Source organism: Excalfactoria chinensis, chromosome 5, assembly GCF_039878825.1.
Source record: "Excalfactoria chinensis isolate bCotChi1 chromosome 5, bCotChi1.hap2, whole genome shotgun sequence".
NCBI lineage: Eukaryota > Metazoa > Chordata > Aves > Galliformes > Phasianidae > Excalfactoria > Excalfactoria chinensis.
The window spans coordinates 49,099,367-49,122,871 of record NC_092829.1 but is presented as its reverse complement, the minus strand read 5'-3'; the positions used below and the strand labels follow the sequence as shown (position 1 = coordinate 49,122,871).

General features: G+C 37.8%; 1 protein-coding gene across 3 annotated transcripts in view; it reads right to left on the bottom strand.

Annotated features, from left to right (window-relative positions):
* Positions 1–1,115: 1,115 nt before the first annotated feature.
* The window catches only part of SYT9 (synaptotagmin 9), a 63,731-nt gene continuing 41,341 nt past the window's right edge, over positions 1,116–23,505 (bottom strand). The window contains exons 4-8 of one of the 3 annotated variants that reach the window (XM_072337566.1): positions 9,380–9,500; positions 8,138–8,309; positions 7,378–7,507; positions 6,575–6,731; positions 1,116–5,522 (exon numbers count right to left, since the gene is read on the bottom strand). In XM_072337566.1, the coding sequence (XP_072193667.1) occupies positions 6,624–6,731; positions 7,378–7,507; positions 8,138–8,309; positions 9,380–9,500 (531 nt within the window). In that variant the 3' untranslated portion in view covers positions 1,116–5,522; positions 6,575–6,623. Of the gene's footprint in view, positions 5,523–6,574; positions 6,732–7,377; positions 7,508–8,137; positions 8,310–9,379; positions 9,501–23,505 lie in introns of those variants that run through there. The other 2 variants (XM_072337567.1, XM_072337568.1) reach the window with 2 other exon arrangements.

Sequence of the window (23,505 nt, the reverse complement as noted above, 5' to 3'; positions counted from 1 at the left end):
TGGGCTTGTGTAAACCTAATGATGTTCAGCAATGCCAAGTGCAATGTGTTACACTTGGGACAGGACAATCCCTGATATCTGTTCAGACTTGAAGAAGAATGCTTTCAAAGTAGTCTTGCAAAGAAGGACTTAGGGGTCCTGGTAGTTGTAAAACTTAACATGAGACAGCAAATACAGGCTGCATCAAAAGAGAGTGTGGCCAGCAGGGAGAGGGAGGTGATTGTCTTTTTTGTCTTTTTCTACTCAGCTCTTGTAAGGATCCATCTGGAGTACTGAGCCCTTGCCTTGGGTATGTGAGTTCAGTTTATATGAAATAAAGTAAGAATATAGCCCTTTTAGGTACAGTTTGTGTGGTCACACCACAATGACATCTGTGCTATCTTTTCCATTTGCTTCTGGGCTCTGTCAGTGGAACCCTGGGAATTTCCCTGAGCTACATGTCAGGTGTTGACAAGAAGAATGCTAATCTTGGTAACCTGCCATGCTAAATACTAATTCTGGTAATTTACCGTACTGTGTGTTGGTAGAAGTACTTCTGTAGCTTCTTTATTTTTATTCTTTATTATTTCATACGAGATTCATGTTTGGTATCTTTAAAAATGTTTCTCTAATAAAATTTACATCCACAGAAGTAAACAAGAGGAGGGTTCTGCATTCAAAACCCCAAATCATGTTGGAGTGCTGTACATAACTATCCTGTTAACAGTTTGTTTCTCTCTGATCTCATTAATTTTATCAGAAAAAATATGGGAGAAAAAAATGGAGTTAAAACACTTCCAAAGTGTTTGCGGTGTTTCTGAAGAATGAACTGAACTTTCATTTATTAAATACAAAATAGCAATAAATTACAATTGCACAATTTCTTACAGAGTTTTTATTAAGATCAAAATTACTTGTTCAGACTAGGTTTATATAAATAGATCACAGTACATTTTTACTTGTGTTTAGAAGATTGTAGTACATATTATAAAATTAAGAAATTTTTTGTCCCTCAAACCATCACTGCGAAAAGGAATCATGCATTATTTTTACTAAACAAACAAAATGCCCACCTAGTAGAGAGAGCCTCGGTACAGGAATGGCTCTGCTCTCCAAAATTAGACATGAAACAGAGATACCAAGACTATTTATTGAACAAGAAATAATAAAGTACGGTACAATGTTTGTGTTATTAAAAATAAAGTATACCAAAACAACACAGCTCTCTTCACACACCTTTGCAAGGGGTATTAAAAATGACAGCTGGCCAGCATGCAACTGAGTAAAACATTCCAGTTTTACAATGTCTAAGTTTGAGCAATGGAAAGACTAACTAAAAATTCAGACAAAACAAACAACCCAGATGCTTACAAGTTCTCTTGTCACCTTCCCTTCAGCACCATGTGTGCTTTGCTCACTCAGCAGTTGCGTTATGTCCTGGTGATACCCTTCCTGAATAGTGTCTGTTTCTGCCATCTGGACTAGTACATTTCATGGACCTTCAAGGAGCTGGAGGTCCTTTTGGGACCCTGGAGTACTTTCAGCCAGAGTTCCTTGCCCAGTTCACTGTATTAATAGATGGTGACTCTAAAAGCAGCTCAGCTCTGAGCGTGCTGTGATCTTACAGGGTAATTCACACCTTGCATAGCTTGGTTCACGAATCATAAGGCTGTCACTTCAGAACAGAATTATGGTTGCAATCAAGGCTTTGCAGTACTTACAGAAAGAATCGAAGTGTTGTTACAGAGTCTGTCCCACTCCTATTTTCCTCAGCATGGAGGGCTCAGTTAAATTCTACAGTGTGGTGGATTAGTTTCTCTACATGTTTTTTTTTTTTTCCTTTTGGAACAAGAAAGCCATTGTTTTCTCACTTGATAGTGAGATGTAAATATTTTTAAGTGCTTTGTTCTGAAGGGAAGAAAACATTTTATTGGTAGCACTTCATGCTGAGTCACCTACTGTGTGATTTTTATTTTATTTTTTTCTGTTCAAATGAACCCAAAATGCATTAGCAGTAATTTAACATGATAGATTTCTAAGTGGGTCAGAAACACTCTTCAAGCAAATTCCCAGTCCTCTTTCTCCCTTTCCCTTTATCATTTATACCTTTTAGACTAGAAGAGAATAGAGAGAGTTCATGGGAATTTTATTATTATTATTATTAATGGCAAATAAGTCCCCTCAGTGCTCTAACATTGCTAGGTGATAAAACTGCAAATTTGCCTCTTGTACTTTGGACTTTAGATGCAAAGTGTTGATACAGCTTTGTATAACAGAGTTTAAAAAGCGAAAAAACATATCAACTGCCCCTCACATAAAGTATAGGTTAGACTAAGATAATCTTTCTTTTCATTCATTTCTGTTGCTCTTTGCCACTATACCAGTTCTACTGGTAGCTACATTGCCCCCTTATAATATGTTTGCTGTCTTATGCATCAGTTGGTATAGAAAGCTGAAATGTACTGACTGGCAGGAACAGTATGAGAGGTGGATCTTTTTTTCTATTCTTGCTTTTTGTTCTGCTCGTCCCTGCTTCTGCAGGTTGCAATGCATATGTGATTGGTGTATCTTCAGGATTATTTACAGGGGAAAATGACACAAAAAACCCCAAAATGCTTTTAATGTCTTGTGACTTCAGCAAAAATAAAGGAATTTCAACATTCAGCTGCAGAAGTTTTGTGCCTGTGAGGGTTTTAGCCCTGGAATTTCACACAACTACCCATTATAGTCTGCCTCAGTGTAGAACCCTGGAAAGCTCTCATTTATTATTTTTTTTTTCATGAAAACTATTGGAAATCATGGCTTCTTATAGAAAACTAAGAGTTTAATAGAATATTGTTAATGAGTAAAGTGGGATTAAAATCTTGCTGAGATGCATTTCTGGGGGATTTCCCTTTTTATTTTAGTAATGCTCTACTTGTGATATAGCATAATTGTGCCTTCACAGGAAATAAAACAAATGAGGGTTGGAGGTTTGGAATTATTCTTATTAGCTGTTCTACTGATCCACCTCTGGGAATTATAGTTCAGAAAAGAAGAGTGATCAGTTCCGGGATCACAATTACCTCTGAGTTTCCAACTGTTTTTCTAGCAGTAGATGCTCCAGTATTGCTATTGCCTGGCCCACCAGAACCACAACATGGGAATGTTGAAGGTCAAGGGAATAGCATAGATTAAGTGGAGTCAAAAGGCGAAGAGAAACGCAGAAAACAGCTGTTGTTCCACTTATGTGCTGCTATGAAAAGGCAGATACTTTTATAAAGCACAAAATGATGCCATGGCCGGTGTAACAGCATGTAAGTCATGAGTCAGAGAGCAAGAAAAAATAAAGAAAAACAAACTTTTCTTTGTAATAGAAATATTTCAAACTGTTCTCAAAATCATTCTCTTGATGCCAGTTGAGCATTAAATGAACTGCGTACGATAATAAAAAACATTAGCAATTATAATGACACTAATTTTCTGTTGATGCCCTTTTGAGTCACTAGAGGTAAATCTGAGAAAGATTTCTGTTCTGTTCCATGGAGACAAAATGAATTAGCAGCATAGGTATCTTCATTCTTACAGAAGCTACTGTTCATAACATTGCCCTGGTAATAGCGATTGCAATGGGAAAGCATGCAGCTGCCTGCCTTGTGTCCCAGGTGGGATTGCATCTATGCTGTTTTATCCAGGAAATCTAAGATCTCCACTTACAAGGAAAAGGTCCTTCTTTGTTCATGCGTATCTCCCCACATTGGCTCCAGGGAGATGTGCCTGAGTAAAGAGTGCAGAATTTTGCCTGAAGTGAGGACCATGCATGAACAGTTATGAGCATTGTATTATATCACTGGTCTGCTGACATAAGGCTTCACTTGGCCGTGTATTGAAATACTGTTGCTAGTGCTGCTTTGTATTTTTTGTTCTGGACATGCCCTGTTACCAATCTGAAATTTTGCTTGGGCAGGCTTTGAAGAGTTGTTGAGCTTACCGGGAGCATCCTCGTATGTGACAGCTAAATTCTTCATATCAGAACATGAGATTTTAATGTTTTGGTAACAACTGTACTTGTAGGACTTCTGCTCTGTAGCCACACTACACATTTACAACAGATCCAAGATCTTCTGCAAACATTAAACTGTGTTTTTACCTTTCAACAATTCTGGTTTTCTGGAAGATTCCCAAATAACAAGTTATAAAACTATTTTTTTAAAATTATTTTAGATAAAAATTGCAAACATTTTCTTGAATCTGTACCATTGTTTTTGTGTCAGCTCAATTACAAACTGAAAATGACTGGTGAGCATTTAACACATACAAGATGCAAAACAATGTTCATGTGCATAAACTTACCTGAACAGTATATATGAAGACAAGGGCTACCTACCTGTGTTTAGCAGGCAACTAGATTGTATAATACACACACGATCTGTGTTTGCACTTTCAAGATAAAGATATTGATGTAAAAACCTGACTCAAAGTCTCTTCAGAAAAAAGTTAAGGAAGAGTTAACCCTGTGCATGGATAAATAATGAGCAGAATTTATCCCAGGGAATGCTGTTCCAGGACATAGATTTCATCATGTGAAATAACGTAGTGCTTTGATTTGGTTTGATTTTTTTTTAATGATCAGAATTCATCAGCATTTACAATATGCAATCATTTAAGATAGCCCTGTCAATGTCAGTTCTACTACAAATAATAGTCTTCACAGGCATTACATAGATTTGGAGCAGCATTTTAAAACCATGTGTGTGTGTGCATGAGCTTGTGTGTATGATGAGAGACCTGTCAGATTCTTCCAACCCTTTGCAGTGTTATGGACACAACAAAGAAGCAGTGACTGGAAAATCATCTAGTAACACTGAGGACTCCCAGCCTCCATGCTGTACAGATGCTTATCTTCTTTCTGAAAGAACACACTGTCATTACAAACACTGCACGTATCTTCTTCTCGCCCAGCAGAACTTTTTACAGCTTTGAAGGATTTGAAGCATTTCTGCTAAACAGTGTATTATGTAGTCCTGATTTCATGTAAGGTGAAAGGAGACACTAACGGAGGCTAAAGATACAGCTCCTCATCAAAAAACTCTGATGACAGTCATTCTTGGGAAAAAAGGACTTAAACAGCTTTACATTTACAATACTGCATTTTTTTTTTCCCCTTGCGAATACAATAACCATATTTGAAGCTGGTTCCAATATCTGTTGTTTCCATTGCTGTCATGTTGCTTGTAAAACCTGGGTTATTTTAATGGACAAAACATTTGACTTGAATTTGAGTAATGCTTATGACCATACAAAAAATCTATCAGTAGCAGTAGTGTCAGCTGGAGAACTAATGCTACAAGTGGATAACATTGCACTACTTGAAACCAATAGCTCTTGACACAGTTGAAGACTGAGGGTTCTATTCAGCAATATTCAGGGTCCTATGGTTGTGGCCACAGATGTTCCAGAAGCTCTTGTTGAGTCTAATCCTGATTCAGGAACCAAAATGATATGCTGTGTATATATTTCTCTGCACAGCCTGGATGTGCTGGACACCCTCCCCCACTTGATTCCTGGGAAGGGAAAAAAAAAAGTCTCTGTTTAGCACAGTGGCATGAAAAGGAATGCACAGCAATGAAATCTAAAGAAGTTAGCCAGGCATGTATGAAAAGAACAGGTTGCCTGTAAGAAAGGGAAGAGCTGTCAAAACCTAATTGTGGGCTCTGGCTGCAATAAAATTTATCAAAGAAGGAGGACAAGTTTGATTTAAGGATGTAGCCAACTTCTGCTAAGAGACACTTATCATTTTCTAGGATATGCTAACTGTTGCAGTGTTCCTCATGTGCTCTGTTGGTCTGTTCCTACCACGGTTTGGTTACAGCTAAGAGCTCAATGATGTGTTTTCTAAACTCAACTCTCAAAGGCCCAGGTGGGCATTTCAATTGTGGCATTTCAACCAGGAGCTAACTTTTCAATGAGGACACAAAAACCTGGGCTCCAGACTTTGCTTGATCTTCCTTCACAGCCATGCTTGTCAGTTGGTATCCCCATTCTCTCACAAGGTAAAGTGCTTCCCTGCTGCAATGGGCTGGGAGTGTTTGAAGGTCTCCCTGCTGAAAGTGTGCTTCTGTTGTCCCCAGGAACCAGTAAATGTAATTGATTATGGAGACAGACAGGGCTAGGGTATTTTTGCCATTTTGTAACATCTTCCTATTGTGTGATATTTAATTTATGGAACAACCTAAAGCTGGTGCTTGCAACCATGTCAAGTCTTTAGTTGCATTCTGATAGCAAGTCTACACTGCAGAAAGTACACTCAGAGTGTCTGTCAGCTGCCTGCCTCTATATATCAGGTGCTTATGGCATTATACATGGCATAATAGGAATATGATATTTTTTCTTGTCTTTCAGCAGACAGTTGTGACTGTCCATAAATACAGTAGCTTCTCCTGACTGGGACTGTTGCCCAACTTTAGCCAGTGATAGCAACAATAAAAATAAACCATGGGAACTCTTAGGAACCAACTTAAGAGCATTGAAGTTTTGTGTCTCGTGAATCAGGATTAGCATTCCCTGTATTGGGAAGGGAGAGGATTAAACAGAGGGATTAAAAGGACATCTTTACCCCACTGGACTCTGTGGAATAGCCCCTGAGGATATGGCTAAGAAAGAGTTCAACAGGAATGCCAAATTTCTGCTGAATAGGTTAAAAGGGTGAGGAAGCCTCTTCGGCAGCCATCCAAGCGCAGAAGACCTGCATAACATTTCTGCTCAATAGGGCCCTAAAGACAAAAAACAAAACAAAACAAAACAAAACAAAAACCATAGGAACCTTGAATTTTATTTTATTTTTTTTTGCTAATTGTGTGGCTTCTTATTAATGCCTCAAATCTCCAGAGACACTTAAACCTTTTCTTTTTCTTTTCTTTTTTCTTTTTCAGGATAGTTAGACATTCCTTGAGATTTGCTAGATGATACAGTCTTGCAATAGAAGTAATCATATTAGGTTTTTATATTGAAAAACAGTGGGTCTTGGTTAATCCTTAGGGAGCTCATATCTTTAAATCAATTATCAGTGAAAGTTACCCTATCCTATGTCTGAAAAAAACAAACAAACAAAAAAAACAACCAAAACCAACCAACGATAAAAACCAAACAAATGAAATCAAATCTGAAACCTTTATCCATTGTACAATGAATGTGGTTTTCGTGTATTTATCAAATACATTAACTACTTTCTGTTCCCATGAAATTGAAAGGAGCAGAATTAATTTGCATGTTATTAGTACTGGTGTTTCTGAGCACTTTCCTAGGATTTAGTGTATACTTGCGGATCTTGGTTTTATCTGTCAAATTTCATCCTATTTCTACTGCCATATAATAAGATTTTAACAACTGTAGTTATGGGAAAGCAAGAAAAATTCTTACCTCTGCAAGAGGATGCCAGTGGGCAATGGGTTTCCGAGGATATGAGAGCATTTCATTCCAATGGTCACGACCTAGACTTTCTGCATCGTTGCCTACTTGACATACTCCAATGACCTCATTGTGACCTACACTGTGAAAACGTTCCATAATATGCTTTTCATAAAATATTACCTTTAGAATCGTACCATTTGCATATTTCATTAGAGACAATAATCATGATTTTTTAAATGTATCTAAATATAATTAAGTATAAATTACTGGTTTTTCTCTTTGAATTTCCCACAAATCAAAATAATTCAGTACTGTATCCATGGTAGCAAACACCGTGTGTCTATATGCATTTCTTTTATTTTTCTATGAGAAACGTAAGAAGTTCCTTGTGTTCTGTAACTAGTTACAAGTACAATAAACTGAGCCACAGTTTTAGAAACTGAGGCATGTGTCTAAGGGGTTAGCGCAGTTGCTTATAAACAGAAAATCAGTGTATAAACTGATAACCTAAAACAGTTATTTCTGTTCTGGTAAACACGTGCAGCTTAGTTATGTTTGTTATAGATGCAGATCTGCATTTTAAAATTTAGAGAGGAAATTCTGCCTGACATTGAGACATTTTAGTCTTCTACCAATCTCAGTATGAGAAAACATTTAATTTCCCCTACACTGGGAGAAAAAGGATAATAACTTCATTCCTGCATACAAAGCTACTATGCTAGATTTTGAGCCAATAGGTAATGTTATTTTACAGCTACAGGTATCTCACCGGTCATAATCCATAACAGCTATCGACAAGTTAATTTGGTCAATGTTTTCTGGAGGGACATCAAAGACTATGGCTTCATTGTAAACGGGATTAAGGGTATTCCTCTTGGTGGAAGTTTTTCTTTTCTTTAGTCGCCTTCCTTCACACATTAAAGAAACCTTCACGTAGGGATCTGTGTGAATCATAAGAACAACGTTGGTTTTTTTGTTGTTTTTAAGAAAACATAAATGGAAAGTAAAGGGAGTATTCTTGTATGCCCATACTGGTTTGCAGAATTAGTCACTTGTGTCTGGAATTTGAGCTTCTTTATTAACATATTAACATATTAACATGGAATGATGGGGAGGCAATGGACACTGGAAAGCTTTACCTGTTTGAAATCCTATAATGAACAATTCAGCTACAAGAAGTTTGTTGGTTTATTTTTTGTATGTTGACTTCAGAAAGAGTATTAAGTTACCCATTGAAATATGACTGTTTTATACAACAGCCTGTGTATCAGTGTATTTATCACAACGTAATTACTTTTACACGTTTGTAGGTCAGACAGAAGATGACAATATTTTACACAGTATTAATGTATGGTTAAATAGAATTCCAGGTGTAAAAAATCGCAGTTTATGTTTCTCAAGAGAATTATAATTATGGGTGCAGTGAAAAATAAAAGAAAATGAAAATGAAGGGGAAAAAAAACAACAACAACAAAAAACTATCCCATTGTAGATCCTTTTTGGGAGTTCTGCGACTTCTAGTATGGAAAATGAATCTGTGAGCTCTTATTTAAATTAGTTTTCCTTGTTTTCATTAGCCAGTTTTGATACTGTTGTTGAAAGGAGTCTGAGATGACTGTTTTGTCCATATGCCAACAGCAGCAGAATTGGCTTGGTGTCTCTTGGAGATGGTCGAGGGTCAGCCTGCCTCTGTGCCACAACAAATAATCTGTTGTATGATCCAGGCTCTAATATGAAATCAGTTTCACCAGCTCAGCCTGTTTTGAATCATGACTGCTTTAAAAGTAATAATGCTGCTCTCTTATTGAGAGGAGATTATTTTAAACTGTTGGTTAAAGCAGAATGAACATTATTTACTTCTCAGTAATTCCTGTACTCAGGTGACTCAAGAGCTTGCAGTGTAAAAACACTTCTTTTCTAAAAACATTCTGGTAATTGACAGTGCTGGAGTTCTGTGACTCAGGAGGGAAATGGGACACTAATCCACAGCGAGCATTAAATAAATTCTTACCTGATGCTCCTGTGATATCCATTGCCTTTAAATTTCTTGCCTTTATTATTGTAATAGTTAGTCTGCCAGCTGTTGGAAGGTAGCAGAGTGAAAACATGAGGTCACCAAGATCCACATTATCCTGTTCCAAGGAAACAGAAAAAATATGAAGCAATAATAATAGTTTTCCCTAGACATAATCCTTAGGAGATAAAGGTAAGTTATACCCTCGAGCTTCTTGGAGGGGAGGTAATGGCCCATGCATGATGTATACAGCTCGCCTGGAGTTTTTTACATCCATTAGGCAGTCTGTCATTTGGTATGGGGAAAAGTTCCAGAATATCAAGTATCAGGGAGAGATGACAACATAACATGAGCAAACATTCCTTGGCATAAAATAACAGTAAACCAGGTTCTGAAGACAACTGCTAATTATGATTAAGGGGCATGAGAGTGAATGAATTACTGTAACCATCCAATGTAATTTTATCAACATTTTGAAAGACCGGATTTTCTTTCTATGTCACTGGTGACATGCTATGCTTCTACTGGCAAATGCACAAAGGATGGTTAGAAACAGTTTCCTGAATGGCATTTTATCTGACAATAAAATAGCAAAGGTTTATTCACCTTTGTTTTTGAAATACTTCTGCTCCAGAATATCTGGTATTCGTGGGGCTTAAAGAGATACTGAGTCTAGAGGCAAGCAATTGGGAATAGGGAAGCCTGGGTTACAGTCCTTGCTGTAGTAAATAAATAAACAAGTAAATCTCAACAGGAAATAAAAAGGTTCAGAAAAAGTTAATGAGAAAGGACATCTTGTCTTGCAGCAAGGAGCTTCTTGTCTAAAGTAAAAGACATGGGGTATGAATGGAGTTCTCCCACATACGTACCCCATTGAGTAATTTGTTAGTGGGAAGAGGATGACAGATTGCTTCCGACAAGTATTTTCTGAGAACAAGTGGAAGAAGCATCCCACTGAGCACAGCAGGTTGTGAAAAGACAGTTGCTATCATTCTTTTTCTTTTTTTTTTTTAATCAATTTCACCTCAGATGAACTTTCTGATCCACTGAAAATATCTGCTTTCTAAATTGATTTTCCTGTGAAACTCAGTTCTGTAGTAAAGTCTGACAGGATGTAGCTGGATGGAAAAGATGATGTTTTTAAATGTATTTGCACAGATTTGGGACCCTTATCCTGGCAGTCATAAACGCTCTCCTCCCATTCTTGAATTTGACTGGAGCTTGACACAGGATATGACTATCAGAAGGGGAATTACTCTTCTACCTCATCTGCCCTGCTTATCTCTTGAGGCTAGTGCTCTCCCCTACTTAACTAGGTATCAGATACTCAGTGCTTTCTAAATAAGGATCAAGCAGTGCATTTTGTTTTAGAAAAGAGCAATGCATCTGCAGATAAGAATCTTCAGGAGCTGTGTTTGTACCAACTGCTATGTCGCACATACGTGTGCACTTAACCACCCTCCCACCCCAACACACCCCAAATGAAGGACGGTAGAATCATAGAATCATAGAATCACAAGGTTGGAAAGGACCTATAAGATCATCTAGTCCAACCGTCCTCCCTTTAGACAACATAAAGGAAAAGAACTCCTAACAAATGTTTTTCTCTGAGCTAGCTGCTGCACAGACCCGCGCCCAGAGCCTATGTGTGCACAGCTTTGAGTTAGCAGGGAGATATGCAAGGCAAAGAATGGTGGTCATTATCAGAGAAAATGGTACATCAGAAGGGATTTCAGAAAATATGTGCATTCAGTCAGAAATAGCTCCTTTCCTTCTGCTGTTACTGGAAAGGCCTGCTGTCAAAGAAGAAAAATGCTGATAATAAGGGCCTTTTGTCAGTAATAACTAGCTTTTAACCCTGGCTGAACTTTGTCAACTGTCATCCCTTTCATTCTAAAGACCGGTGTTTTGTGGTGGCTGTAAAGCTGATAAAGGCTGTGACAGTATCAGGATAGCTGATATGACTCATCCTGTTCAGTGTCTTGCTGGATCATGCTTGGGAGCAGACCTGCTATAGCACTGTTTTGCTGACTTGCTTTGTGGGAGTATCAAAGTGCTGTTTGAAAAGGTGACGTTGTTCGGTCCTACAAGCTAGAGTGATATCAGCACATCTGGGAGAAGTTCCTGTAGACTGATGTCTGTGTTTATCCTAACAGTAGCAAGATTTTAGAGGGGGTAGTTTTTCTTCCCATTGCGAGAAAGGAAAAAATCCACAATTTCAATGTAGTTCCTCAGCTCTAAGGTGCTACAATTCATAGCTGTGGAATACTATCTTCAACTGATAACTATGCAGCTCAAGGGAAAGGAATTTCAGAAGCCACTTCAAAAAAATAAGAGAAGTCATCTTTGGGCAATGAGTGGAATTGGACAGATTTTGAGGGTGGATATTTTCCATTATTTGGTCACAAGCTCATAGAAGAAGATAGTGTTGTGATATCATTCCATTTTCCTTCATCGTAAAAACAGACCTACAAGGCATTTGTTGTTTTAACTGTGTATTGGAATGTTCAGGCATTGTCAAACATGGCAGAGTCATTCTTTACGTGGCTCCAATGCTCCATTTGGTAACTAGCAAAAATAATTTGTATTATTAAAATAATTTTCAGTGACTTCTCCTGAAAGACTTACTATCCCTGCTTTTCAAAGACAACTCTTCTAGTATCCCCCACTGTAAAACAAACAGTGTGATAATACATCTTTTAAAATGCTGAATTCTAGTGGTCACGTTAATAGCCTGTGCGTCTATTATCAGAAGCTATTTACAGTTTTAAAAATGGTTTTTAGCAAATAGCCAGAAGGATAAGTCACTGCCTAGTAATGTGTCAGCAGCTCCACACTGCTGCTTAGGGTGTGCATAAGTCATCTTGTGAAACAGGAATGTGTAACCTTAAAGGGAACTGTGGTAATGGACCCTTGAAGGGCTTCACTTCTGACTCATTTGAGGCAGCATTAGGAAACTCAGGCCGGATCATACCTTCTCAGTGGAACCTGTAAGTTACCTGATGATTAGGGAGATTCTGACAAATGGGAATTATATTTGGCATCAGATTGCTCTTGTGGACTGCTTATTCCTTTTCTTAAATGCACTGGGTGAAGGGAACAGGTACATAAAATCATTCTTAACGAGCAGCAAGGGATGGAAGGTAAAAAACAAATCATAGGTCGTGTGTTCTGCCTTTGTCTCTTGTCCAGATGAAAACATGCTGTTGTTGAGTTAGACAATCGTAAGTTTTGTGCCCACGTCTTCAGCAAATTATGCCTTGATTTCTGTAGCAAACAAGCTGTAGTACGCTTGCTATCACATAGTGCCTGTGTCACTCTAAACTATATGCCTCAATTATGACAGGTTTCTCAGTTCCTCATGTATAAAAAAGACAGCCACCATTTATTTACTTATATATTTATGCATTACTTTTCCAGTACATTACAAAAATCAAATCATGCTAATTAGGGGTAGTGAGGTGCTCAGATGTAGTTTTATTCATCTACTCAACTCAACCATTAAGGGGAGCACTCAGAGGCAACGATGCCCTTGCTGATATCTTTTAAAGCTGCTACCTATTGAAATAGGTTTTCAAGACGCTGTCAGTTTTAGAGATTTTACAGATTTTTTTTTTGCTCTGTCAGAAAATCGTGACTTTGCAAACTACCTCCAATAGCAGTTTTGCATGTCACTGGAAATGAGGAATAAAATGGACATTTTGTGTAATGAGACTGTATCATCTGTGGACTGATTACCAGTATTATCTGTCTCTTTTCCTTATTTTTTTTCTTACTTCTAGTGAAGGAACATCAGTCCAAATTTAATATTAATAAAAATAATAATCTAGTTATTCCATAATCTTCACTTGAATGACTGAAATTATGAACCTGTACTGCAAGACAAATTTTGCTGCATATTATTCTTCATTATTATCTTTAATGATATGGGAGTTTCAATTTTGCAGGATTTTGCTCACTCTGCTAAGAGAAAGATAATTTAAGTATAGAAGGCATATGTTTTATATCTAAATGAAAAAGTACTTTAAGAGGTGCTATCTCTTTTATTGGATCTATTAAGTTGCTCATCTCTGCTGAGAAGTCTGATTCAGATTTGAGTGATCTAAGATGTTCATTTGGTTCAGGCACAAGTCCATGACACAGATTTTATGGAAATACTACACTAGGAAACACTTGTGAGTCTAATCTATTTTGGAATGATGGTAAATCATGTAAAAGTATCTTAAAAAATGATAAACTTATGAAGGTAACTCTACATTTTCAATTAGTTCTTCATAAGATCATTTTGAGTTATATGTGTGAGAAATGTATACTGAGAAAAAACACTTTAGAAATGTATGTTTTTAATTGGATTTGCACATGAATAGAAGAGTGCCAGCTGCCTTCTCGATACAGAAGTATTGGTGTTTTATGATGACTAAAAAAACCTCTATTTTTATGACAAATTAAAGAAATGAACTCTAGTCAAGTAGGCATTTATCAGTCACTAGGGCTATATACAGTGAGTAATGATTGAGTAAAGTTTGTGGAAAGTGGGAATGGCCTACCTTGCTTGTATGTGTACACAGCTGTATGAGGTGTATACAGATCCTAATCTAGGGTGAACAAAAAGACAAAATAATTATTTCTTTTGAAATCACTAGAATCCTAGTATTTTCTCCACTGGATTATATGTGTCTCAATTGATTACTTAGCATACACTGATAAAAAAATTGAATCTGAGTGATTCTTGCATGAATTGGTGAGAATGAATTATCTGCTGGAAAAGTAGCACCGTGAGCTGTAGGCAGTTCAGGAGGCTCCTGGAATGAACTGAGGATAACTACTTGAGTCAAGTAGTATATGGTCCCACCAGGGGAATGCAGTGCTGGACCTGTTGCTCACCAGTGCAAATGAAGTGATTGGTGACATCAGGTTTAGGAGCTACCTGGGCTGTATTAACCATGCTATGGTGAGAGTCAAAGAGTTTTGCATATAGCATCTTGGCAACTAATTATCTCTGGATTGGTGTAATTGGGTCTTTTCTGCTTCGCACAGAAAAAAAGAAGATAAAGTTATGCTATCAGCAATCCTATGTCTTCACAGCCTGGAGATCTTTTGACAAAGATTTTTCTTTTTCCTCTCCTGAATCCACTGTACTTGTATCATGACTGTTTTTCTTTAAGACAGACCACTGTATAAGGACTTGTGTTGTGTTAGTCGGTCAAAATACCTTAGAATGTGGGTAGCAGGCATCAAAGGGTATGAATGAAAAGGACATACGCTTCAGAACAAATCCAGTTAGCTTATCTGAGGAGAACATATACATAACTTGTTCTTGCCACAGTATCCTTAGTAAGTCAAGGACAGAGGCCTTTTCCTGCGGGCAGTGTACTTATGTTTCTGAAGACCCAACGTCTCCATTGTCATAATTTATATCCTATAAATAGAATGTCAGTGATTAACTGAAATTGCCTTTCCAATCGGTTGGCTGCATGTTGTCTTCAGTTATCTGAATGCATTTACAGAATGTATTCACAGAATAGTCGCTTAAGACTATTGCTAAATTAAGATCCTTACTTTAAAAAGCCTCCATTTGATATACTTCATATTCACGATTGTTTTAAAACTCACACTTAAATCCTATAGCTTTTACTGGCTTTGCATTCTTTACGTAAATTTCCAATTCAGTAACCCAAAAACTAAATTGCTTTGCTGAATCTAGGCCTAGGAGTGATTCTAATGAATTATCCTATAGCTATTGAGATACTGTCTTAATTTGTTCAAAACTAAATTGATGAATGGGGGTGACAGCCTGAACTAAGCTGATAAAAATTAGTAGATGTGGCTGGAAAAGCTGGAACATTTGTCCTCTTGATTGATGTCAGAAATTAAAAGAAGTAATTTTTAGCTTCCCTGTGAGTTAAGAGGAAAGAGTATATATGGAGTTGTTTTTTTAGGGCTTGCTCTGTGGCACTGTTAGTCAAAGAAAGGAGCAGTTAATTAGAGCTTAAGCTTTTCCTTTCAAGTTTTGCTATTCCTCTGTAAAGGGTTTTGTTTTCTCGAGTTGCTACTGCTTTATGCAACTCTTCTGTGACTTGTTGCTTTCTACAAAATACAAAGTACTCTATGAATTCACCAATACAAAGAAGTCTAACCTTCCCCTTCTCTTCCTTTTCTCTTCCAGAAACTATGCGTATCTTATCATGTTAATAGAGGAAGGGAATGTGTCTGTTTGGTGGGGAAGGATATGGGAACACTTCAGAGCTAGAGAAGATCATTTTATCTTTCTGATCTAATATTTAAAAATGAAAATGTCATAGCCTGTAAGATGTGAATTTACAAGTTAGGTGCTCACTTCTCCATTTCTTCCAATATATTCCACTACAGTATATCCCATACTGTCAGTGTTTACAGGTTGCCACATTTGATATTATGTTTCACAAATCTTTTGAAATGGAAGCTCCTTGAAAGTGAGCTTGATTATTCCATGCTGCTAAAGTATTTTAGTACAGAGTCAACTTAAACTTTTCTCTCTGCAGAGAAGGCAGTGATGCCTTGGAAATATGGATAAGTTTTGGAACAGCCATGAAATACGGACTGTTCTGTATAGGAATAGTTGTTTGGAGAGCAACTATTTTCTTGAAAGGAAAGCTAGAGGGAACTTCAGCCAGGAAACAGTACAGTTTTGATGTTAGGTTGCTATGGTTTAACCCTAGAAGGCAACTCAACGCAATACATCTGCTCTCACTCCCTAGGTGGGATGGAGGGAGAACTGGGAAGATAAAAGTGTGAGAACTCGTGGGCTGAGATAGACAGTTTGCCAGGTAAAGTCACACATCCAAACAAAGCGAAAGAAGGAATTCATTCACTGCTTCTCATAGACAGGCAGGTGTTCAGCCACATCCAGGAAACACCATGCACATGACAAACGTCATTGCTACAAAATTTTCATTTCACCTTCATTTCCTCAGCTTTTATTGTTGTTAATACATCATATGGTATGGGACATCCCTTTTGCCATTTTGGGTCAGCTGTCCTGGTTCCGTCCTCTCCTGGCTCCTTGAGCATCCCCAGCTCCTTGCTTGGCAAGGCAGCTGACAAGTCCTTTACTTAGTGTAAGCAGAGCTCAGCAACAACACTGGTGTGTTATCACCATTATTCTCATTAAAAAAATCTATGCATGAGCCTTATATGAGCCTCTACAAAACAAAAATAAAAACTAAAAAAGCACAACTTAACTCTGTCCCAGCCAAAACCATGATACGGGTGAAGAGTAAAAAAAAACAGGGAAGATGGGTAGGTTGGGCAGACAGACAGGAGATGCCTTGCAGAGGGTAGTTTCACAAAGCAGTCTGACAGTACAGTCTGAAAGAATGGACAATAGTTTATCAATGTGAGGACCAAAGCTTTCAATGAACATCTGTCATTATATGTCATGTCAAAACCCATCATTTTTCAACAGACTTTGGATTAGACCTCAATTGTAGGTGGAATGCTGAGACTGAAAAGAACCACAGTAAGCAAAGGTTACTGCCATTGTAGTCTAACATAATAATTACAATACAAGCTGATCATGGTGGGCTAGTCTTCCTGTTATCTAAACTCTAGATGAAAATCACACAAGTGGAAAGAGATGAGAAAATAAACGTTCATGGTTTTGAGGCTAAATCCTGGCCATTTATAAGAAAAAGGAGAAGGCTAAATTGCATGTTAAAAGTTCGCTGTCTCTAGGCAGGCATGAGCTTGAAGAAAATGAAGCAGAAAATCCATCCTAACACATAAAATTATTTCTGCCGTGAATTATTGGACAGTTACCTCTTGCTTCTGTTCTGACATAAGTTGAAAGCAATGTTTAATTTTCTCAACATCCCACTAATAATGAAGATCTCAAATACATTCAAGAAAAAATGGAAGGGAGGAAATGGGTTTTAAAAATAAATTAATTCATCAAAATATTTTAATCCAAAATGTCTTGCCTGTTAATATTGTTTTTTAGTGTGTTAAAATTAAAATGACAATTTAAACTAAATTTCTATGCAAATTAATGTAATAGCCTTTCATTCTACCTTGAGTTACAGTGGCTGTGTGTGAACTTACTGCTCCACTAAAACATCAAAAGATGCTCTAAGTTTATTCAATTATCTGTTCACTTACAGGGACTGAAAGCAAGCAGTATGTCAGGGATGTGAGGGCCCTTGCTTAATAGACCCCATTTTAATCACAGCAAAGCATAGGAAGGCCTCCTGTCCCTTCAGTACTGTGATCCCCACTGCTCCTGGTGCCTCAGCCCCCAAGGAAACCACCATCCTGGCTGTGCCCTGCTGCAGTCTTAATTAAGTCTCGCAAAGCAGCCGTTCTGAAGGCAAAAGCTAATATAGACATGCTGTTAAAATGAGATTAAATTAAAGCTAGGGGTCCTAACTAACAGTTCCTCACTTTTCTTTAGCACTGAATGTCATTCTCAGTACTGTCATCTTTGTGCTGCGTAAAGCAGCCGTCTTATGTCATGAATTCTAATCTCATCATCCTGAGGAGGAGACAAACTAAGTATGTGGGTAGTGCTGAAAAAAGAAGGAGAGTCACAGTATCAGGGGGAAAAAAACATGTCCTTTCTAGACTGCATAAGCACCTATGGTTTTTTGAGGATGTTTCTATTATGCTTACATTCGGTGCTCTCTACTGACTTTCTGTTCAGTCTTAGCACAGATTGCATTCAAAGCTGGTAATAAAGGCAGTTCATTCTTATAAATCTGAATCCATTTTAACAAGTAATTTCATTTTTGAACGAATTGAAATGAAAAAGAGAATGGTCACCAGATGTCTCTTGCTGGGTTGTAGGCATCTGCTGACTGAATCCGTTTAATTTCAGTAGGGAAGATATGTGGGTCTACTCTGTTCTTCTGTGTATGTGCCCTGGAAAGCCAGGAGAGGATCATTTTGCTCAGGCCTCTTGTGTGGCGAATGCAAAAGCCAGAGCAGTATGTGTTCATTGTTAATTGTAGACAGACAGTGAAGAAGCTCTTTGCCCCCAGATTTTGCCTATTGGAGCATGGTGCCATTTCACAGATTACTACAATAGCTATTACTTAACAGTGTATTGCCATTGATCTAAATTCCATCTAATCCCCGGTATGCACTTTCTGCCTCTCTGTCTGATCTTTTCTGCTTTCTCATCACCTTAAAAAGTAATAACAGAAGTAATAACTTGGTTAATAAGGTATACCTAAGGCAGAATTTTCAGAACTTCTATAGATAAAAGGTATTTAGTCTTTTCAGTAAGCACCTCTCATGGGTTTCCTTATTATTTTAAAATCAAGCATTCAAGTTCCTCCATGGGTTTTGTTGCTTTAGAGACAATTCTTTTCTATTGTGCTGCATCACTGTTACACTCCATACCCAAATCAGGACCTGCTCTGGTTTAAAACAATATTTAGTTTAGAACTCCCTGATATTTAAATCCCGTTACATCTGAAATTTACTTGGTCGCTATTGAATGCTGGCTTGTGATCTGTCATCTGTAATGCACCAGTCCCAGAAAATGCTGCAGAAAAATAAAGGACCCTTAAGGCTTAAAAATGTGTCTGAGAGCATTCCAAATGGCCTGCCATTAGATTAAAAGCCCAACTACATTTAACATGCATTTAACCAGTAACACTTCTCTGTGAAACTACCCACTTTTAACAACAGTAAAGCAACTTCCACAGGAGTTTCTCTTACTTCCAAGTGATTTCTTTAAATGGGTCATATAGAAAAGAAAATCACTACAAATTTCAATGTGAAGAAGCCAAGGTAAAGAGACCACTTCACTAATAGCAATTTTCTGTTTATGGATTGGGTGGAAAGTCGTGTGGTCAAACTGCTTTGGTTGTCCTTCCATGGCCATTCACTGTAATTGCACACACGAGATAGGAGATAAACACAGTAATGGATGCAAAGGCTAATCCTACTAACCACATTTATTAAACCTGTCAGAATAATAAAATATCTAAATCTTCACTACTGCAAGTTGTCTCATTTTATACTTTAGAACCCTTCTGATTATGAAATACAAAAAGGAAGTAAAATAATGGGGTAAGGAAGAAAAAGAGTGACAACAAAATTAATGATAATAAGAAACTATTTCAGAAGTTCAGAAAACAGGACAGCTTTCATCCTTTATTGATCAAACCGTGCTACAGGAAAAAAGTACCATTTGAATCAAAAGAGTGTTTGAGGTTTTAGTTCTTTTTTCAGAGCGAGGGAGAACCATGGGAGAGAAGGCAGGCTGTTCTTCCTCCCAGAGATGCTGTTGACAGTTTTACAACAGACTGCTATGTAAAATTTGCCAACCACAAGATGTGCCAATATGCTGTTGGTATAAAACCCCCTCAGAACAAACCTCCCTGACTGACCTGAACTAATGCCGTGATAATGCCTGAAGCTGATGTGATGATAAGCAACGAGGGGTTGCTTTAACTTCTCCTCTTAGGAAATACCAGAAATGTTGCTGTTCCTCAGTCTTTGTTGCTGCCCAAAAGGTCAGACAAATTCAGTGACCTTCTTTTCTTCTGAGATGGTTCTGCTCTACTGCCGTTCTGACACTAAGCTTCCCAGATGTGAGGAAGAAGGAATTTATGCTGTTGCTGTGCACCGTTCACCTGCCTTGCAAATAAGTAGAATATTTTAGCCTTGGAGCTCTTAAGCAGCTTACCAGTCTAGCACTGTAGCTACTTACGAGCTGTACAGAAAAAAGAGCTTTACAATAGAACTTCGGACTGTCAAGGAAGCTAAAGGAAGGGGAAGGATGAAACACAAATCTGTTTTAGAAAATGCAGACTCTGAATTCAAATGTATCATTCAGAGGCCTAAAGCATGAACAGGTGAAAATGTGATTGTGTAGTGTGATAGCAGTTCTTTTTATGATGTACTTATTCTCTAGATGTGCTCATGCCTCATTATATTTAGACAAGTACAGCTAGCAATTCTAGGACCACTTAGTGAGCGTGTTTTCTCTCTTAAAGAATGCGTGGAAGGTAGTGTAAGATACAAGATAAAAAGAGAGCACTAAATATATATAGAAGTGCTTTAATGCTATAAGCTCATTAAAGTGAGTCAACAGAACTTCCTTTTACTTGCATGCTCCACATTTAAAATGTAGGGGGAAAAAGGGATATTTTCTCTGACTTGTTTTACTCTATTCCTGTGTCTGACATGGGTTAGGTTGAAGTGCCCAGACTTCTACATAGTTCTGTTTATACCAAGAAGACCCAGTGCTATTATTTACGTGCTAATATATAGATAGGAAAAAATGGCTGCATTTTTAGTGTCTGAGTGATTTAGTGTCTTGCTGAAATTTTCTCTTTAGTTACTTATAATTCAAATTATCAAAGAATCACAGAACGGTTGAGGTCAGAAGGGACCTCTGGAGGTCAACTAATCCAACACCCCTGCTCAAGAGGGAACACCCAGAGCAGGTTGCTTAGGACTATGAATCATCTCCATATTCAAAATATAGCTTGAGGGGTGTTGTTTACCAGCTGTTAAGTTGGGAAATTAAATAATCTGATAGTTTGGAAATGATGAAGAAAAGGTTGTAAATTGCCTTGTCCTAAATGATAAGTTCATTTTAGAACTCTTTATTACTTTGATCAATGATTTTGGTGTATTCAGTTTGACACCTTAAAAGGGCCTGCCTTCAATGCTGTCAAAGTATGATTTTGAAAGAACTTGGTGCATTTATCTCTGAGCATCATTGCTTGTAACTCCTGGAGTAAGACTGAAAAGGAAGGGTTATGTCCATTGTGTGCACCTGTGTGTGTGCTTCCTTAGCACTGTAAAATTTCCTGAAATAAAGAATTCATGAGAAGAATAAGAGTGGAAGGATGGATATGAGGAGAGTGAGCATCCATGGCTATATCTACTTATCTGTTTTTAAACTAACGCATTTTCTGTGGGGGAAAAAAGAAAGTATTGTAGTTAGAGATTGCACGAGAAGCTTTTAATGTGTTGTTTTATGGTAAAAACGTTGTGTTGGGTAAACTGTTGCTCATGACTTTCCCAAGAATGCTGATTTTAAGTAAACTGGATAATTTGGAAAAGGAGGTGGCAAATGGGAAACATATCTGAGCTACTGAAAACAAACCCTGAGGAAAAATAATCTGTTCTGTTTTTGTTCTATTGGAGCTGCTGTCTACTAGTCAAAAGCTGATGATGTGGATGTAGAACTCAGGTTATTTCTGATGTAGAGACTACTGTCTGCTTTCTCCAGGACCAGATTTGATAGCTGACTGATTCACATTTTAGCCATCTAATCTGGGAGGATGGAGAGATTTCTTTGTTGACCAGGACATTGTCATGTATTTACTTTAAAGAGGGGGAAAAAACTGCCTTGTTCTGCTGTTCTAGTGAAATTATAGAGGTACATCTTAAGAGATTTATTTACATTATTCAACGTAGCTTTGTGTGCTGTTTAAAAGATACCATTTCCTAACTAGAAGGGTATCCAGTGGGAATATTTTCCCTGAAGTCAGAAGAGCTGAGATCTTGTCCAGAGTACCATTCATTTTTACCCACATAAAATGGCATGGTCCCAACTGACCCAAGTTTACTGTTAGACTGGCATTTACTGTAAGATTCTGTGCTCAGTAGGTAATGATATGAAGTTTTCAAATGATTCCTTTCTTCCTGATGCTCATCAATAACACCTTAAAGGGCTTGAAGCCAACCGAAGTCTGCTGCTGTCTTCCTACCCTTCTTGTATATCCTTCTTGTACAGACTTTTTTTCCCCTATCCCACATATGTTTAATTGCAGAGGCTGTTCAGAAGAGATACTGTTAAGTGGATTAAATGATTGATTAAACCACAGCAGGTTTTTAAAAATATTTCTAAAAAATAAGCATGCTTTTAAAATAAAACAGGTGAAGTGCTCTATGAACTTTGAAAACATGTTTAGAAATTAGTGAATAAATGATTATTTTGCTATTCTGTATTAACTTTCATAGCATTTGGATAGTATTTTCTAGTTTAACAAAAAATGTTAGAGATTGCATGTATTGTTAATCACCTGGTCGCTGCTCCTTTCAAAATACTTGGACTGCAAGAGATAGGACAGAAAATGTTTGCTGGGAGTGGTGGGCTCTGGGCTCTTGTGCTGTGGCTGTTAGCAATTGGTTGTCTGACAAGCAAGCTTACATTTCATGATGTTGTGATAAGCTGTTATTTTTAAGACACCAGATTTGGCCCAAGAATATGAGTGGGGAATTTATCCCAATAGTTCACATAATCAACTGTGAATACCTCCAGCTGTCAGGCTTTTTTTCCTGCTTTTCTGCTCATCACAAGCAAGATGCCATTGCTAGTAAGAAATCTTCCAGATGGTGTATGTTGCTTTAGTTTGGGGTCTGCCTGATGAGAGTAGTGAATGATTAAGTGCTCACGAAGGTAAGCTGCAGCTTGTGACTACTGTTTTCCTGAATAACAGAGCAAGATGTATAACCAAGACAACAAAGTGCCCGAAAAAATGTAGATATATGAAACTCGAACACCATTTTACGACAAACATCATTTGAGCCTGCCACTTTACCACACTACACTGTGTGAAATACTCCTAATGCTCTGCAAAGGGCCGTGGGAAGACTTGGGCACTGCAAATGACTGCACACATCATTAACTCACGGGAGGAGTTCCAGGTATTTTGGCAGGACTAATGGCAGAAGTTCATGTATCCCTAAGCTTTGCATGGAGGATGCATTGTAAATTAACCTTCATGTTTTTGAGGACCAGGGAAGGATTCTGAGGCTAGTGAATGTCATTTAATCTTATCCAGGCAAGCACAAAGTGATGTTGCCAGTGAACTGTTGGATTTCTTCTGGAAATGCTATGCTTTATAAGTTGTTCCTTTCTGAATATTTAGAGAAATGTATATGCATGATGAAGAGTTAGCTGTGCGTGTTTGCAGTGACCTGAGAGAGGTTCTCTACAGAGTCACAGGAGCAGCCCTAGAGCTCTGAAGGGCTCACGACCGAAGAGGAAAAAGCTGTCATGTGCTTATGTGAGGCCTTTCAGGAACAGTTGGACTGGAATAACAATGGTATCATGCTTGCAGACAGCATAACCAAATCTTTGCAAAATGTATTCTGCCCATTAACATTTCTGCTCTCCT